The sequence below is a fragment of the Hydra viridissima genome, unplaced genomic scaffold (assembly GCF_058129835.1).
Source record: "Hydra viridissima isolate aposymbiotic clone 2 unplaced genomic scaffold, HvirCarnegie_v1 scaffold_10, whole genome shotgun sequence".
NCBI lineage: Eukaryota > Metazoa > Cnidaria > Hydrozoa > Anthoathecata > Hydridae > Hydra > Hydra viridissima.
In genome coordinates this window covers 12,929,645-12,944,842 of record NW_028324309.1, presented here as the reverse complement: position 1 = coordinate 12,944,842, position 15,198 = coordinate 12,929,645, and the positions used below count along the sequence as shown (strand labels likewise).

Sequence of the window (15,198 nt, the reverse complement as noted above, 5' to 3'; positions counted from 1 at the left end):
TTAGATGTCGTCTAATGAATGTCTGATTATGGAAATCGGTTGTGATATTATTTAGATCAACTAACTGAGATCGCAGGAATCACTGTAAATACATTCAAATACCGCTGCATTTGCGGGAAGCATAATATAAGTGTATCAATTTGTTGTTAGGCTAGAAGTATGTGTATTTTAAATTTTGATCAAGTTAATTTTATGCTAAGTTAGCTTTACTTCTAAACTGAGTTCCTTTCATGCATCGTATTTTTTCCCGACATTGAAGATCCGGTGATGTATTTTTTTCTGTAAGGAATTTTAAAATATTTCGTGAAAGATGACACGGAACCATTGTTGATTCGATCTAACGTTCAGCGGGTATGATCAGGAAGGCTTTTAAAAAATTTTGTATATATAAAATCTTTTAAAGCTTTTTATTAAAAATTTTAGTCATATTTTGTACTAACTTTTTATTTAATGATTTGTTTATTTTAAGTAAAACGTAACTTTTTAAAGTAAGATATAAAATTTAAGATGCAACCTAACATGTTTTTTGTTTTTTAAAAATACACACCAAAATTCTTGTTTTTTTGTTAGTTTCGTTTAGATTCAAATTCAGAATTTGATAAAAGCTTTATTATGACTGATAGTTATGTATTTTTTTATCATTATGAAACAGATGGAGCTGCACCATATTGCAACAATATAAGTACAATTTTAAATACTTTTTATAATAATTGTTTTTTAAAAATTTTGGGTATATATACAATATACACAATTTTTTCATTTCTCGTTCATGTAAATGTCGCATAAGAAATGTTAAATTGCGTTTCGGTCATTTTTTCTGCTGTAAGTACTAATATATTGTATTTTATTTTAAAAAGATGGAGGGTTTGACTGATGAAATTTTGTTAATGATATTCAAGCATCTGTATACTGATGAAATAGTAGTTATCTCTCAAGTAAACAAAAGATTCCACAATGTTGCAAGAGATCCATCTTTATACAGGTACTGTTTAAGCAAATATATAGTTTTTGGCACTACTTGACTTTCTCTTCCCCCCCCCTCCCCCTAATTTTATGATTGATTCTGACAGAGAATTTTATGCTGATTAAGAATGGTATAAAAACATAGGTCTCAAAAATCAATGGAAAGTGCTCTAAACTGAAGTTGAGAATAAAAATTATACCAAAAATCCCTAATATTGACCATCTTGAATAATTTTTTTTTTGTCTAAAAGTTACCTTTTCAAAGTATTCACAACCTGGTTTTTATTTTATTATAGTGAAGACTTCGAATAATAGGATATGAGAATTCATTCACGTTTAAATTATTACGCCAATTTGTTTTAACTAGGATTCTTGCTTTGTTGTCTAGAATATCTTCTAAAGTTTTTATGGAATAAATTGAAAAATGCTTTTATTGATTATATACTCAAATAAATTTTAAAACGATTAAAATTGTTTATTAGCAAAGTATATATATTTAAAACTATAGACTTTTTTTTAATACTTCAAGTTTACCCCCCCCCCCCCCCATAAAAATTTATTTTCATTATATCTGTCATACAAAAAGGAATGTTTCAAAATAATTTTTCTGTTTTTTCATTTATCAACATGTCATAGCTCTTCAAACACCAACAAACAAATGCAATAGCCCTATTGCCTTGAATCTTGCTAATTAAAAACGGCTATTTTCATAGCCACACAATTTCATTAAGAAACCTTTTTGCAAAAAAGATTAAAGAATTCCATTTTTATTATTCAATGAAAGTTCATCTTTTCTATTACTTTTTTTCTTTAATAATAATGCAAAACTTTATTAAAAGAATAGTCTTAAATTTTTTTATTAGAATAAAATTCTCAAAAAAGAATCACATGTTTCACTAGATGTTTTATAGCTCCTTTGTATATCTAATTACACTAAAAAGAACTTTCGCGCCTACAATAATCCAAAAAATCATTTTTTTATAATAAAAACCAGGCTGGCAATGTTTTGCTTTTAGAACAAAATCAACCATAACGTTAGTTTATTCAAGATGGCAAACATTAGGTATTTGTCAGATAATTTTTTACTTTCAACTTCAGTTTAGAGCATTTTCCATTGATTTTGAGACTCGTGTTTTTATATGATTCTTAATCAGCATAAAATTCTCTATCAGAGTTAATCATAAAATTAGAGAGAGGGGGGGGGGGGAGAGAGAAAGTCAAATAGCGCCTAGTTCTTATATCTGTTGCTATTAAGAGTCAAAATATGACATTTATTATTTACTTATTATTGGCAATAAGTATTAAATGCCAGGGTTTTAAAATGCTGTAAATGATTGAACTTTATACTGTATGCAATTAAGATGCTGATATATCTATATGATAATGTTGATAATATCAATGATATTATGATATTATGTGCAATTAACATGATGCTGTTATTAAATCTGCTCATTATAAGGAAAACAATCTTTTAATAAATCAACAATGTTCTTATAAATCTATATTTAAACTCAAACAATAAGAATAAGTCTCTGAAATTTTAAAATAATTGTTTTTAATTAATTTCCATACACGTTTGGTTTGATAATTTTTGAAAAATGATAATAAAATGACTTTTGCACTCCAAAAAACATTTAAAAGTTTGAGAAATGGCTCATAAGAACTAAAGTGTCTTGTTAAAAGTTTTTTTATACTTAAGAAGTTTTTTTTGAACTCTTTAAATAGAAAAAAACTTGCAATTTTACCTTGAAGTACCTATTATCAATATTATGTTATGATTATGTTTTTGTGTTAATTTAAAACCTAAAATCAGTTTTAGTGTACTGTTAGTTTACCATAGCTTATATTCACCCTGAGTATCTGTTTTTTTTGTTTGTTTTTTAGTTTTTTTTCTTCTTTTACTAAAATTATCTTTTTAATTTGAAATATGTTTGTTCTTCTCATAGAGTTATTACTTTTCAAAACAAATTGTTATTGTCTACCAAGTATATACACGCACTAACACATAGATACAAAGAACACCTGTTATCGTTATCACTAATGGAATGTTTTTGGATTCCTTCTAACAAGTTAAAATTAGCACTGGAATCTTGTTGTAATCTTAGAGAATTACATTTGACTGGGTCAAATCTGCAGTTTAATGCTTTAGAATCCATCATCAATAACAACCCTAACTTGACAAAACTAGCCTGGACTGTTCCTGAGAAGTATTCATCGGTTCCACTTATACATCCATCAACTGGTCAGCCAACTCAAACATATCATCAAACACAAAAAGTCTTCAAAAGACTGACTAGTATAATACTAAGGTTTAAATCTCTGCCAAGCTTTGAACATTTCCTTCCAATTTTTGATTCTAATGACATATTTGTGAATGAACTAGGTTTGGAATATTTTAGTGATCATTCATCATGCTTCAACACCATTGGCAATTCCTATTCTCTATATATAAAGAGTAAAGAAAAGTTTTTAGTGCGGTTGAGAGATGCAGTAATTGTCAATAGGTATCTACATTTTAACCTCATTGTGATGGACTTTATTATACAAACAGTAAGAGAAGCAGCAGATACTGGCAATCTTACTGCTCTTATAGCACCTGGAACATCTAATTCTTTTTGTTGGAATTATATAAAATCTGTTTTCAGAACATTATCTTTTAAAAAAATTGATTTAAGTTATTCTATACTTGGAAAGGATCAAATGACATGGCTTTCTAATTTAAAACAGTTAAAACATTTAAATTTAAGCAATGTTAGCTTGTTTAAGTTAAACTTAATGAAAGTGGTAGCTCTCAATAACCCAAAATTAGTCTCGCTTAACTTATCATCTTGCCATGACTGGATTGAAAAGGTAAATTCCTCATTAAAATTTAGTTTGATCTTCTTTCTTCCTTAGAGTTAACAATTATTGTTATTTTATCTATTAGTTTTCTTATATCAAAGAGTTTATATTCAATTGTTTTTCTTTTGTAAATTAACTTTGATTAAAATAAAACACTTTCATTTAACAGGATCTTCATGGATTGGAAGCTTTAGCATTACATTGTATACATCTAAAAGAGTTAAATTTATCGTCATTACACATACATTCTATGAATACTGATGTTAATAAACTTTGTCAAACGGTTAGTAAAATAAAAACTTTAAAAGCATTAGCAATTCCTGCATGTGGTTTAGTGAATAATATGTTTCCTAACTCAGTTGAAAAAAATGAAACACTATCCAGAATGCCAACTTCAAAATCTGTGTCCAGTCTTGTGCGAAACTCTGATTTTTCTGCTCAGCTACTTAGTTCTCCAAACAAGGTGTTTAAATTAGACTCACCAGAATCAGGAAGTTATTATACCAGAAATACTCGTTTATCGCTGGAGGATGATGCTGTAGTTTGCCATAGTGGCTCTGGTTTGGATTTTATTGTAGAACTCTGCACACAACTAGAGGAATTGGAAGTGGTTGACACAGGATTTAATTCAGCTTTTGGTGGCATGAACAGTCAAAAAGACCAATACTTTTGGTTTGTTGATTGTTAGGAAAAAATTTACCATTACTATTAATACTTTTGGTGTTATTTTAAGTTATTAATAGTGTTGGAATTTTTCAATTGAAATTTTTTTTTTTTAAATTTTTCTTTAGTCCTCCAACTTTTTACCTTAAAGACAAAGTGTTTCTTTCAATATGCAAACTTCAATGTTTGAGAAAATTGACTCTTGCAGGTAGTTTTATATTCTTTGAATATCCTATACTTGTACTTTATTCTCATTTGCTACTGTTGTGCTACTAATAAAGTTGGGCATTTTAGGATGGTCTGGTTAAATAATTTATAGCCATTATATAAGTCAAGGAGTGTTTTCCCTAGATATTTATGTTCCTCTCATTTCACTAAATGCATAGAAGTTTTTCAATTGATTTTTAATATTCCACCTAATATATTTAGGTAGTCATTTTATTTTGAAATCATTCCTGAGTTAAATGCATTTTTAATTCAACCTACTGCCTGTAAAAATTATACATTCCTGATTCTTCTTAATATCCAAACTTCCAATTATTTTTTTAAAATGGTAGCTTTTTTAAAATGATAACTCTACTAGCCCTTTATCAAAGAAATATCACCATACCTAATCTTTATAAATAGGTTTTCTGTCATATCATAATTTTTTTTTAATTTGCTAACTTGGCATTATCTGTTGTTACAATTGGAAAAGCTGCAATTTTTGTTATTATTTATGCAGTTTGTATTAGATTGTAAAATCGTTATATGATTTTTCTTATTATGCATTTATAAATACATTGTTATAATTTAATGTGATTTTACTGCTGTGTATGTTACTTAAAAATGTTATTTTAACCTGAATCTTTTTTTTACACTTATGTTTATTAACAATTTTTGAACTAAATTTGTGACCAAAAAAGTATACTGGGGGTAAAAGGTAAAATTAACACAGTAAAAATTGGTAGTAAAAGTTTATAATAAATACAATGCAGTTTAAGGCTATTTTTGTATTAAAAAAAAAAAATACTAAAATTTAGTTTCCAGATGGCATCATTTTCTCAAGATAAGGTTAATAACAAACTTTCAAAAGAGCACAAAGCAAGATTAACTTTTGTCCTGAGCTTCATATAAGCCAAGCAATCTTTTGACTATTGATTCAAGTTACAAACTAAAATGTACACCTTTTAGTAATTATATTATCATTCACTGTGATATTTTCTAGATTGGGAACGTTTTTTAAACAGATATATTTTGTGTTCAAACCTTAAAAAGTGTAACAAATTTAAACTGCAGCTTGCTTTTACAGTTTAAGAACCTTTAAACATTTCCTTCAACAAAATAATTCTTTTTAAACTTACATTTTTTACAAAGAGTTTTCAATTGTTATGAATATTTAGACTTTCTTTCTTGATACTAAAAACACTTGATTACTATGCACAATTACAGCTGTCCTAAGATATTAAATTCTCGTGGGTTAAAAGCAGTAGTGCACCCCTTTTCATGACAAAGCACATAGGAAGAGGATAAGGGGGTGGGGGTAACCACTGTTTTATGATCACATGATCTCATAGTTATGAGAAAGTTTCAGAAGTTAAAAAAGTTAATGAAAAGAAAAAGAAAAGAAAAAAGTATAATATTCATAAAAAATAATCTGTAATAACCTGCGTAAATTTTAAAAATGTCTTAAAAATGCCTTCTGTTAGTCTCAAAGAAGAGCGCATTTAATAGTTTTTGTCTCAAAGAAGAATTTTTTATTCTTTGCTGAAAAAAAATCATTTATTGCTGCAATTTGTAATATTTTTAAAAATTTGTCTTGCTGTGGTCATGTTAGGAAACATAAACCATTATGTTAAATCAATTTTTTTTTTCAATCTAAGTTCTACCATAGAGATTTTCCACTAATGTATGCATGTACAATTTATAAAAAATGTTTAAAATATTTTCTTGGGATGCCTCAAAAGGTTGATGCCCTGAGGTTTAGTCAATTTACCCCTGTGGTCATGGTTGACCTTGATGCTATTAAAAAAATTCCATACAGGTTCTAAATTAAGCTATAATAAATAATTCATGTAAATATAAACTTGAAAAAAAATCTTTTTTTCATATCTTTAGTGAGATAAATTGGGAGTTACATCAAAAATGCTAAATATAGTATTTTTTAGGTTTATCAGGTGTTGGAGTGTTTTCTTCACTATCTCAGATCACTGGTGCATGTAGTTTATTAGAAGAACTGTCTATAGCTCATTGTGGACAAAGTGGTCATTCAGGGTCTCTTTCTTCATTAAGACAAGCTATCCTTAATTGTAGAAGACTCAAAAAGTTCAGGTTTGTTGTTTTTTAAACTCCTATTTCATCAGATTTTGTCTGTATTTTACAGTTAAATAGCCATTTCATCAAGTTTCTAGAAATAAGTAGATGCACACAGATGGCATATACATAATATATCTAGTTTTTTTTAATTTGTGAAATATATATATACTGATTTGTTGATAATTTAAACTCAAAACATTTTTGAACCTTCAACTGATATCATTTTCATATACACTTTGTAGCTTAAGTTATGTAATAACTAATATTTTTGTTTTGCAACTTTGCTTAAAAAGAAAAAATAAGAATGATACATATTAATTTTAAAAAACTTTTATAAATATTTAGAAAAATTTTAAAAATTGCCTGTTTGGTTGAAGAATTTTTTAAGTTCATTTTTATCACCTACAATTGGTCTAAATAATGCCAATCACACTACAAACTGCTTGATTTAATTTTTTCTTTTGTGATTTTTTTCTAAAAAAAACTTACACATTTATACCTCCCTATCCTTATGTAAATGAATATTTAAAGTAATCCAATTCTTTAATTAAGTATTTGTAAGATAAGTAAGTTTTTTACTTATTGTTTTGAAAAGCACTAGATAAAGATAAAAGAAAATTATTTTTATTTTTATTATATCTGTTTTGTAGTTATCTAAGAGTAGACTAGTCCAGGGGTCACTACTATAAAACTCATTCCGATCAGAATTCACGACCATTTCATCTGAAACCCACTGAAATAAGCAGATTGTTACTATAAACATATTTTTTCGTAATTTCCGCTAATTTTAGCGTAAAAACTCAATTAAAGTTTACGCAATCTTTGTGTAGCGGAAATCGTAAATCCGATAATTTCAGCTAGCTTTTTTTAACAGTTTCTTGTTTTGAAAACAAAAACAGAAATCAAACTCAATCTCTAAATTTCTCATTGACAAAATTAGAATAATAAGTTCCACATTTCATTTTTCACTGTCTACCTCGACAACAGATAATCAACAGCGGGTAAAAAATTTAAAATATGAATTTGGCACGAATAAATTTCTTACTTTTTTCAGACCAAACTCTATTTTCATATGAATTTCTCCACAAATATCAAACACCAAGTTAATCATTAATATTATTTGCAAAAATAGAGACTATTAAAGTTAGTGTCACTAATAATGAAAAAAACTGCTTTGCCAATTACAAATACTTTTATCTAGATTTCTTTATATTGCAGTAGAACACAGTGAATTTGAATATAAAAACTCAGAATTTAATTCTAGAATAGTTGTACTATATTCTATAGAACTATTTGAGTCTAATGTCAAAAACAATCTCATCCAGTGGTATTAGCTTTTGACTCCCCATACTACTTTTGTTAGAATCTGTCACCTTCTTTGTGGTCACTTGTTTGATGTTGTCCCAGAAGTCCTACATAGTTAAATAATACATTTTAAGTTTGTAACATTTTACAACATTGATTACATCCTATACTATGATATTGCATTATTGCAGTATTTTGCATCGTCTATATTAGGAACCATTTACACCTTGGGCAATAGGTCACTTTTACTATATTAAAATATTGTCAGGTAACTAAAACAGATGCCTGGCAATTTTTATTTTAGTAAAAATGACACAAATTTTCCAACTCACAAAATGTGTAAATGGCATCTAAGGGTCAACATAGACAGGTGATAATAAAGCAATACTTTTTATAAAGTAAAATTATCAAGGATATGATGACCACTGACTTTCTCTTTCCTACAAACTTACACTAAATGAATAAAAAGAGAATTAAACTTTTCAGGAGACAACAAATAAAGTTGTTCGATTGGTCAGAGCAAGCTTGATTATTTCTTTAATTTCTGCTTAAAAAAATTTTTATAAATGGAATTGAAGTGTTCAATTTTAGTTTGCTAGAACAACTTTTAGGATATTTTTTGATGCTTTTTAAAGGTATTTATTGTTATTTATAGAGTAGTAGAAGTGGCAAAGGCTTCCTTTTAAGGGCTTATAATAAGTTGCATTCAGGACCAATACATTTTGTCTGGTCAAAATGGAACCTGCTTCTGACAAACAAAACTAACATTTAATGTGAATAAAATTTGGTAATCTAATTTTTAAACTAGGTTTAGAATACTTTTGGAAATGTAAGAAATTATTACATGTCTTAGGTAGAAGATGTTAAGAATGGGGAATCCATTTGCAACTGCTTCAGAATAGATAGCCTCCCATGCCTGGGTTTTTCTCAGATTCGTAACCTTTGCTGTTTTTGACCCATCTGTATCACCAAATCTTCAAATTAAAACATCTTTGAATTGTTTAATCCAGTCTGCCAAAAGAATTTTTTGTGACAAACTCAATGACACTTGAACTGCTAGGGCATCTTTTCTCTGTTCCCTTGGATAAAAAAAATGTTAAAAGCACATTAATTGTAATATACTAAATGTGGAAATGGTATTATGTATAGAGTCAATACAGACACGCAACAATTGCAATAAAGGATAATTTTGATTTAGTGTTATGAAAATTATTTAACATGACACAGTAACTTCACTTCCTTAAAATTACTGTTTAATTGCTTCTGTGTGCATGTCTTTGTTATACCTTAATTTTTTTTTTTTTTTTTTTATGGAAATTTTATATATAATTATTGCCATTGTAGTATGTCTATACTATAGACATAGCACAAAAGTAAATGCAGTGAAAAAATTACTTATAACTATTTAATAGCAAAACAATTCGTTTAATGAAGCATTAGCTGGCCTTGCAAATTGATAAAGAACGTCTTAAAACTCCTAAAGCATATGAACGTAGGACTGTGCTGGCTAATTGCACAAAAAGATTCATAGTTGGAAATAATTATAATGTATATTTAATATAAAGATATTGGGTTTACTTACATTTCTTTTTTGAAATTTGTTTTTCTTGTGGTATTTAGTTGAAAGTTTGCACAACTAAATAAACAAAACAAAATGTAAAAAAACAATGGATTAACTATATAATATCTTTTTGTTTTTCATGAATCCGCTAATATTTTCGTCGGAAAGTTTTTACGATTCGAAAAAAAAATTTTATAGTAGAGGTAGCGATTCCACGGCTCAACGAAAAACATTTGACGTTTGACAAAAAACACGAGATTTTCATGAACTTTACTCTCTTATATCTTTTTGTATGCTTAAGCAAACACCTTGAGGTTTTTTGAATCAATTAGTGTTACTCAACCTCTTTCCAGCCAAATATAGAAAGTACTATGGATTATATGGCTTCATTTAATTTTTATCCATATCTTAAGACCATTTTAAAGACCGTTTTTTTTAAAAGTGTCCAGGTGGAAATTGCAAGTTTAGTCTTTCCTCTTTTTATAACAAGTATTTATTTATGTTTTTTTGAAGAATAGATTCTAAGGATTTGTATATAGAAATTATGTATATATATATCTATATTCCTTCGCATATTTTATGACGTTTTTTATTTTTATTTTTGCGACGTAAGAATCATTTTGTTCTATCTTTAAGTTTTAATGTTGGGAGAAAGTTTTTGATTTTTTCTAAAAGTAAAAATTGTTTAAAATTTTAGATTTAATTTTTAAAGAAATAATAACTTTTGCTTTAAATAATTTATGTTTAAGCAAATTATTTGAAAAAAAAAATAATAATAATAATGCGTATTTTAAAAGTTATTATTACTAACTAAAATTAATAACTCATTTTCTCCCAACTTTTAAAATGGGAGATAGAACAAAATAATTCTTACCTCGCGTTTTGCGTAAAATAGATGAACTTGGGCAGTCCGCACAGATTAAAAAAAAAATTGTGGTATTTTATTTGCTTATAGTTGTTGGATCACTATAAAAAATTTAAAATCAAATGTAATAATGGTTCAAGAGTTATTCAAGAGTCAATATGACACCAAAACTAAGTAAATAAGTTAAAACCCACAGTCTGTAAAATAGACGATTCTGGACAATCCCGACAGAATTAAATAAAAAGATTTTGGCAATTTATTTGTTTATAGTTAGTAAATCAAATTGGAAAATTTCAAGTCAAATGTAATAACGGTTCAAGAGTTATTCAAGAGTCAATATGACACCAAAACTAAGTAATTAAAAACCCTCAGTCTGTAAAATAGACGATTCTGGGCAATTCCAACAGAATTAAAATTTTTTTTTTTTGTTGGTATTTTGTTGTTTTTAGTTGTTAAATCAATATCGAAAATATCAAGTCAAATGTAATAACGGTTCAAAAGTTATTCAAAAGTCAGTATGATCCAAAAATACTTTCTTTTTCGGTGCCATAACATTGCAAATGTTCCATACTTAAGCCCTATACCTTTCGTCAAAAAATCATCAATTTTTGCACTATAAAAAGTTCAATAACTTTAGATCCGCTTAACTTCAAAGGCCGAATAACCCCTCATTTTTTAAGTCAAGTCAAGCTCTATACAATGATATAAATTATATATGTTTATTTGAATTATAAAAAAATTGTCTGGAATGTCTAGTAGAGGCAATTTGGGATTATCGGGTTTACGCCAATTTTGTCGAATCCGAAGAAATTCATCGAGTTTACGATTTTTTTTAATTCCGATCGGAATGAGTTTTATAGTAGTGGCCCCAGGTCACCACAATAATTATAGCTTGTTATTTTATTTGTCTTAGACTTGACCAACCGTATTTTCATTTGAAAGAAAATATACTAGAAGCTTTCCATTCCTGTAAGAATCTTCAGCTGTTATGTCTTATCAGCAAAAATGGAAAAATACCTAAAAAAGTTGATCATTATATAAATCTGTTCCATCAGGTAAAATAATTTTTGTATCCTTTCGATCCCACCATCCTAATTTGTTCCATAAACCAAAACTAATTTTACTTTGTTTAGAATTTTACTGAAATCATTATTTTAAAGAATAATGCATTCTCAAAATGAATTTCTCCTGCAGGTGTGCAACTAGAGGACCTTTTCTTTTAAGAAATTGTTTTCCTTTTATATTTTATTTGTCCACTTCGAGCAAAACTTCCCAAACCCTAGTTGCGTGCCTGCATTGGCATCATGTTTAGTTACTAAATTAAAGAAACGAAATACTTTTTTGATTTGTAAAAGGAGTTTTCAACTAAATGCCATTTTTCTGTTTACAAATTTTTATTTGTATTAAACTCTGTAAGTTAGATTTTCAAATCTTTTTCTAGTTCAAAATTTTAATAGCCCTTTAAAGATATTCAAGTCTTTTTTTTTTTTTGATGAAATTTTTTAGTGTCAGAACCTGGTAGGTTTCTTCTTATTTTCTGGAGCTTCAGCAGTTGATTCAAAGAAAGTTCACACAGAACTTAATCATCTGTGAGTTAAATAACGTGGTACCTAAATAAAGTATTTTATAGAATTGTTAACTTTTAAATGGTTTCAGTTTGATTTTTCGTCATTTAGATTTGGTAAAGCAAGGCGTTCGTCTTGCATAACCGTGCTTTCTTATCTCAACTCTCTCACGGAAGAAGGGCTGAAGAAAGTTCCCTACATCTACTTGCGTGATGTAATAAAGTTTGAATCTTATGTTGCTTCGTGTAAATTTTAAACAATGCCTTAATCTCGATAAGTTGTTTCTATTTCAGATTATGTTTGTACATAAATTATCATAACTACGATTCAGATGTGTTTGTATATAAATTATCATGATTTAACAATTTTGTTTTGAAATCTTGTTTTTTCTTAAAAGCAAAATGCTCTTGCCTGAATCTTTGCTTGAATCAGTGCTTAATGCAACAATTTGAGTTAAGTTTTCTGTTGATATGTGAATAATATAGCTTTTTGATAATTTTGTTTATCATTTGCTGAAGCTGTGCCCGTTTACCTCTAAACACCCCATACTTTTATTTGATACATCCTCAGGCTCTATTTCTCAGCTTCTTTTCCTGACCAGAACATTCACAAACGAATACTCTGGGCTTTTAGGGCAAGGAACGTTACAGTATTAATGTTATAGTATATTGTAAAACGGATTAATGTTATAGTATATTGTAAATCTCCAGGGCAATCATCATTGCATCTAAAAAGAACGCTTTATCTTAGATTTTTCCCCTTAGTTATTTACGTCGCATAAAGCGAAACTTAAATATGTTGCCAGTATTGAAAAAGATACTGTAAGTTTTTATAGCTATTATAAAGTTATTAATCATTTTGGATTTTAATTATTTTGCCTCATTTTTGAATTTATTTTATGAGTTGGCTGTAGTATTCGTTAAGTCAAAAATTTTGGAGTGCTCACGCTCACCTTTTTTGATACGCTTAACTTTTAATCTTTTATAAAATCGCAAGTTAGTCAACCAATGAACGCTATAGACCTAAAACTTTATATTTAAGCTTAGAGAAAAATTCTCTAAGCATGATCAAAAAAATATTGCGATGTATCTACTAAATTGCTTTAAAAAAACTTCAAATAGGTGAAAGTAGAATAATATGAAATGCTTAACTTATTTTATTTTAAAAAAATAGATTTCACCAGGTTATTAACATAAAAAAGATTAGCTACCCATCAAAGAAAATTTCTACTATCAGATCTAGTGGTGTACTACATTTTTAATTATAAAAAGCTAATGTCAGCTAGTCCCCAGGATTTGTTTAATTTTTCTGAAACATTAGGAATTAGTATTACTGAATACTAATCTAAGATTAATGAATATCGATGGTATGTTTAAGCCTAAATTGGTTCTAACGTTCATTTGTCGTTTCTCCATTATCTGTCTCATTATTTTACTCCATTATCTCTGTCTCATTATCTCTTACCGTTATTTTTGTCGTTGGAGCTGCCTTAAATTGTCAGTCTTCGTATATGTTTCTATTGACAGGCCAAATCCCCATCTTTTCAAATCGATTGATTGCTGTAGCAAGGCTGGTAGCACATAAGCTTTAGTGAATATGCTTGTAATCTGAAATTCAGTTATAATTCGCCCAGAATGTGACCTTAGCCATACTTAATATTTCGGAATCGTAGTATGATGTCAGCAGCTTCATGAACAACACATTAAGAGGTTGCATTCTGTGTGTGCAATGTTGTAGTAGACAAATAATTGTGATATAATTTTGTCTTGCAAGGTTTATTGCCTCTAATTTTTTTGTATGTGAGGCCATATATGATTTCCATCTAAATAAATGCAGCTAAATCCATCCAGTCTTGTGGCAAATTGATCCAGGTGGTGCCCCAGCAATTAGCTACATATTTATCCGTTGCCAAGGAAAGATAAACATTGAAGGAACTTATTCACCGATGCACTTACACAGATCACTGTTACTGTCTTTCCTCTTTCAGCTGATGACAGGATTCCAACTTGTTTTTTCCCTTTCAGTGCTTTAATTTTAGCATTGTTAGACTGCACTATTGTGATGTCTTTCTCAACAACGTTTTAAACTTGATGAGCTTTAAATTTCTTTAAACCAGCTTCTTTTTCCAAAATCTCAGAAAAGTTCCCAACATTGACTTTGTTAAAAGTAGTAGCTCGGGCAGCTAAAGTTGATTCTGGACTTGGTAAATAATGTTGTGGGTGTCTAGTTAAAAATGATGTTACCCAGTCTTTACCTGCCATTTGATTGTCTATGTTGAAATTAGTCTTAATACTGTTTATTTTAACTAAGTGATAAGCCATTTTTCGCACATCAGTGCAAGTTAGACTAAACAGTCTTGCCTCTATTTCAATTATACAACTGACCAATTCCGTTTCAATATGAGGCAATATTGGCTTTCTCCCTAGGGGAACATTCACCACTTCACTGAGTGGTGTGTCAATGTACTTGACCTTGCGTTCTAGAGTTGCCCTAGGAACACCAAAACTTTTGCTGGGTTTTAAATAGTCCTTTTTTTTTTTCTCTAACTGCAGTAGTTGCTGCAGCCATTGAGTCAGTTGTCCACTACTTTCTCTTAATCTTCTGGATATTTTATATTGCACGGACCTATAAAAAGATATCACAGATGTTCATATTACCCATCATCTTATATTACCCCACTTTCCCATATAGTGATTGTCGTATTACTTAAATACTACATGATAAAGTTTGATTATAAAGTTCGTTAGAGTCTTTGATTGGTGTCAATCGCGCGCCACAGTGATACTTCAAAAGAATCAAGTATACCTGAAAAATTATGGACTACAAAATTAACAAAAAATCTTATTAAAGCTATAAGATTCCTCGAAAAAAATCACAAGTATGAATTTGGATAACTGAAAAAAAACGCTCTAGCTCTGAAAATGCAATTTGGATTCAGTTATATACAACATCAGGTAACTAGAATATCTTCTTTTATGCAAAATGAGTACATATACAACAGCCTTAAAAGGTAAACAGGCTGTTGGTACACGCACACGAACACCAACTTATAAATAACTCCAATTATATATTTTAAACTGACGTTATATTTTTCATATATATATATATATATATATATATATATATATATATATATATAT

The 15,198-nt window shown here is 28.5% G+C and overlaps 1 protein-coding gene across 2 annotated transcripts; it reads left to right on the top strand.

Annotated features, from left to right (window-relative positions):
* Positions 1-312: 312 nt before the first annotated feature.
* On the top strand, positions 313-12,436 carry LOC145181601 (F-box/LRR-repeat protein 18-like). Of its 2 annotated transcripts, XM_080056729.2 has the most exons (9): positions 316-682; positions 858-982; positions 2,910-3,813; positions 3,974-4,476; positions 4,596-4,675; positions 6,615-6,777; positions 11,407-11,548; positions 12,000-12,082; positions 12,170-12,436. In XM_080056729.2, exons 2-9 carry the CDS (start codon positions 858-860, stop codon positions 12,312-12,314), a joined length of 2,145 nt encoding a protein of 714 aa, XP_079912855.2. In that variant the 5' UTR covers positions 316-682; the 3' UTR covers positions 12,315-12,436. The 2 variants fall into 2 exon arrangements, with proteins under 2 accessions (XP_079912856.2, XP_079912855.2); XM_080056730.2 differs by lacking the exon at positions 12,000-12,082 and having other exon boundaries at positions 313-682.
* The last annotated feature ends 2,762 nt before the right edge of the window (positions 12,437-15,198 follow it).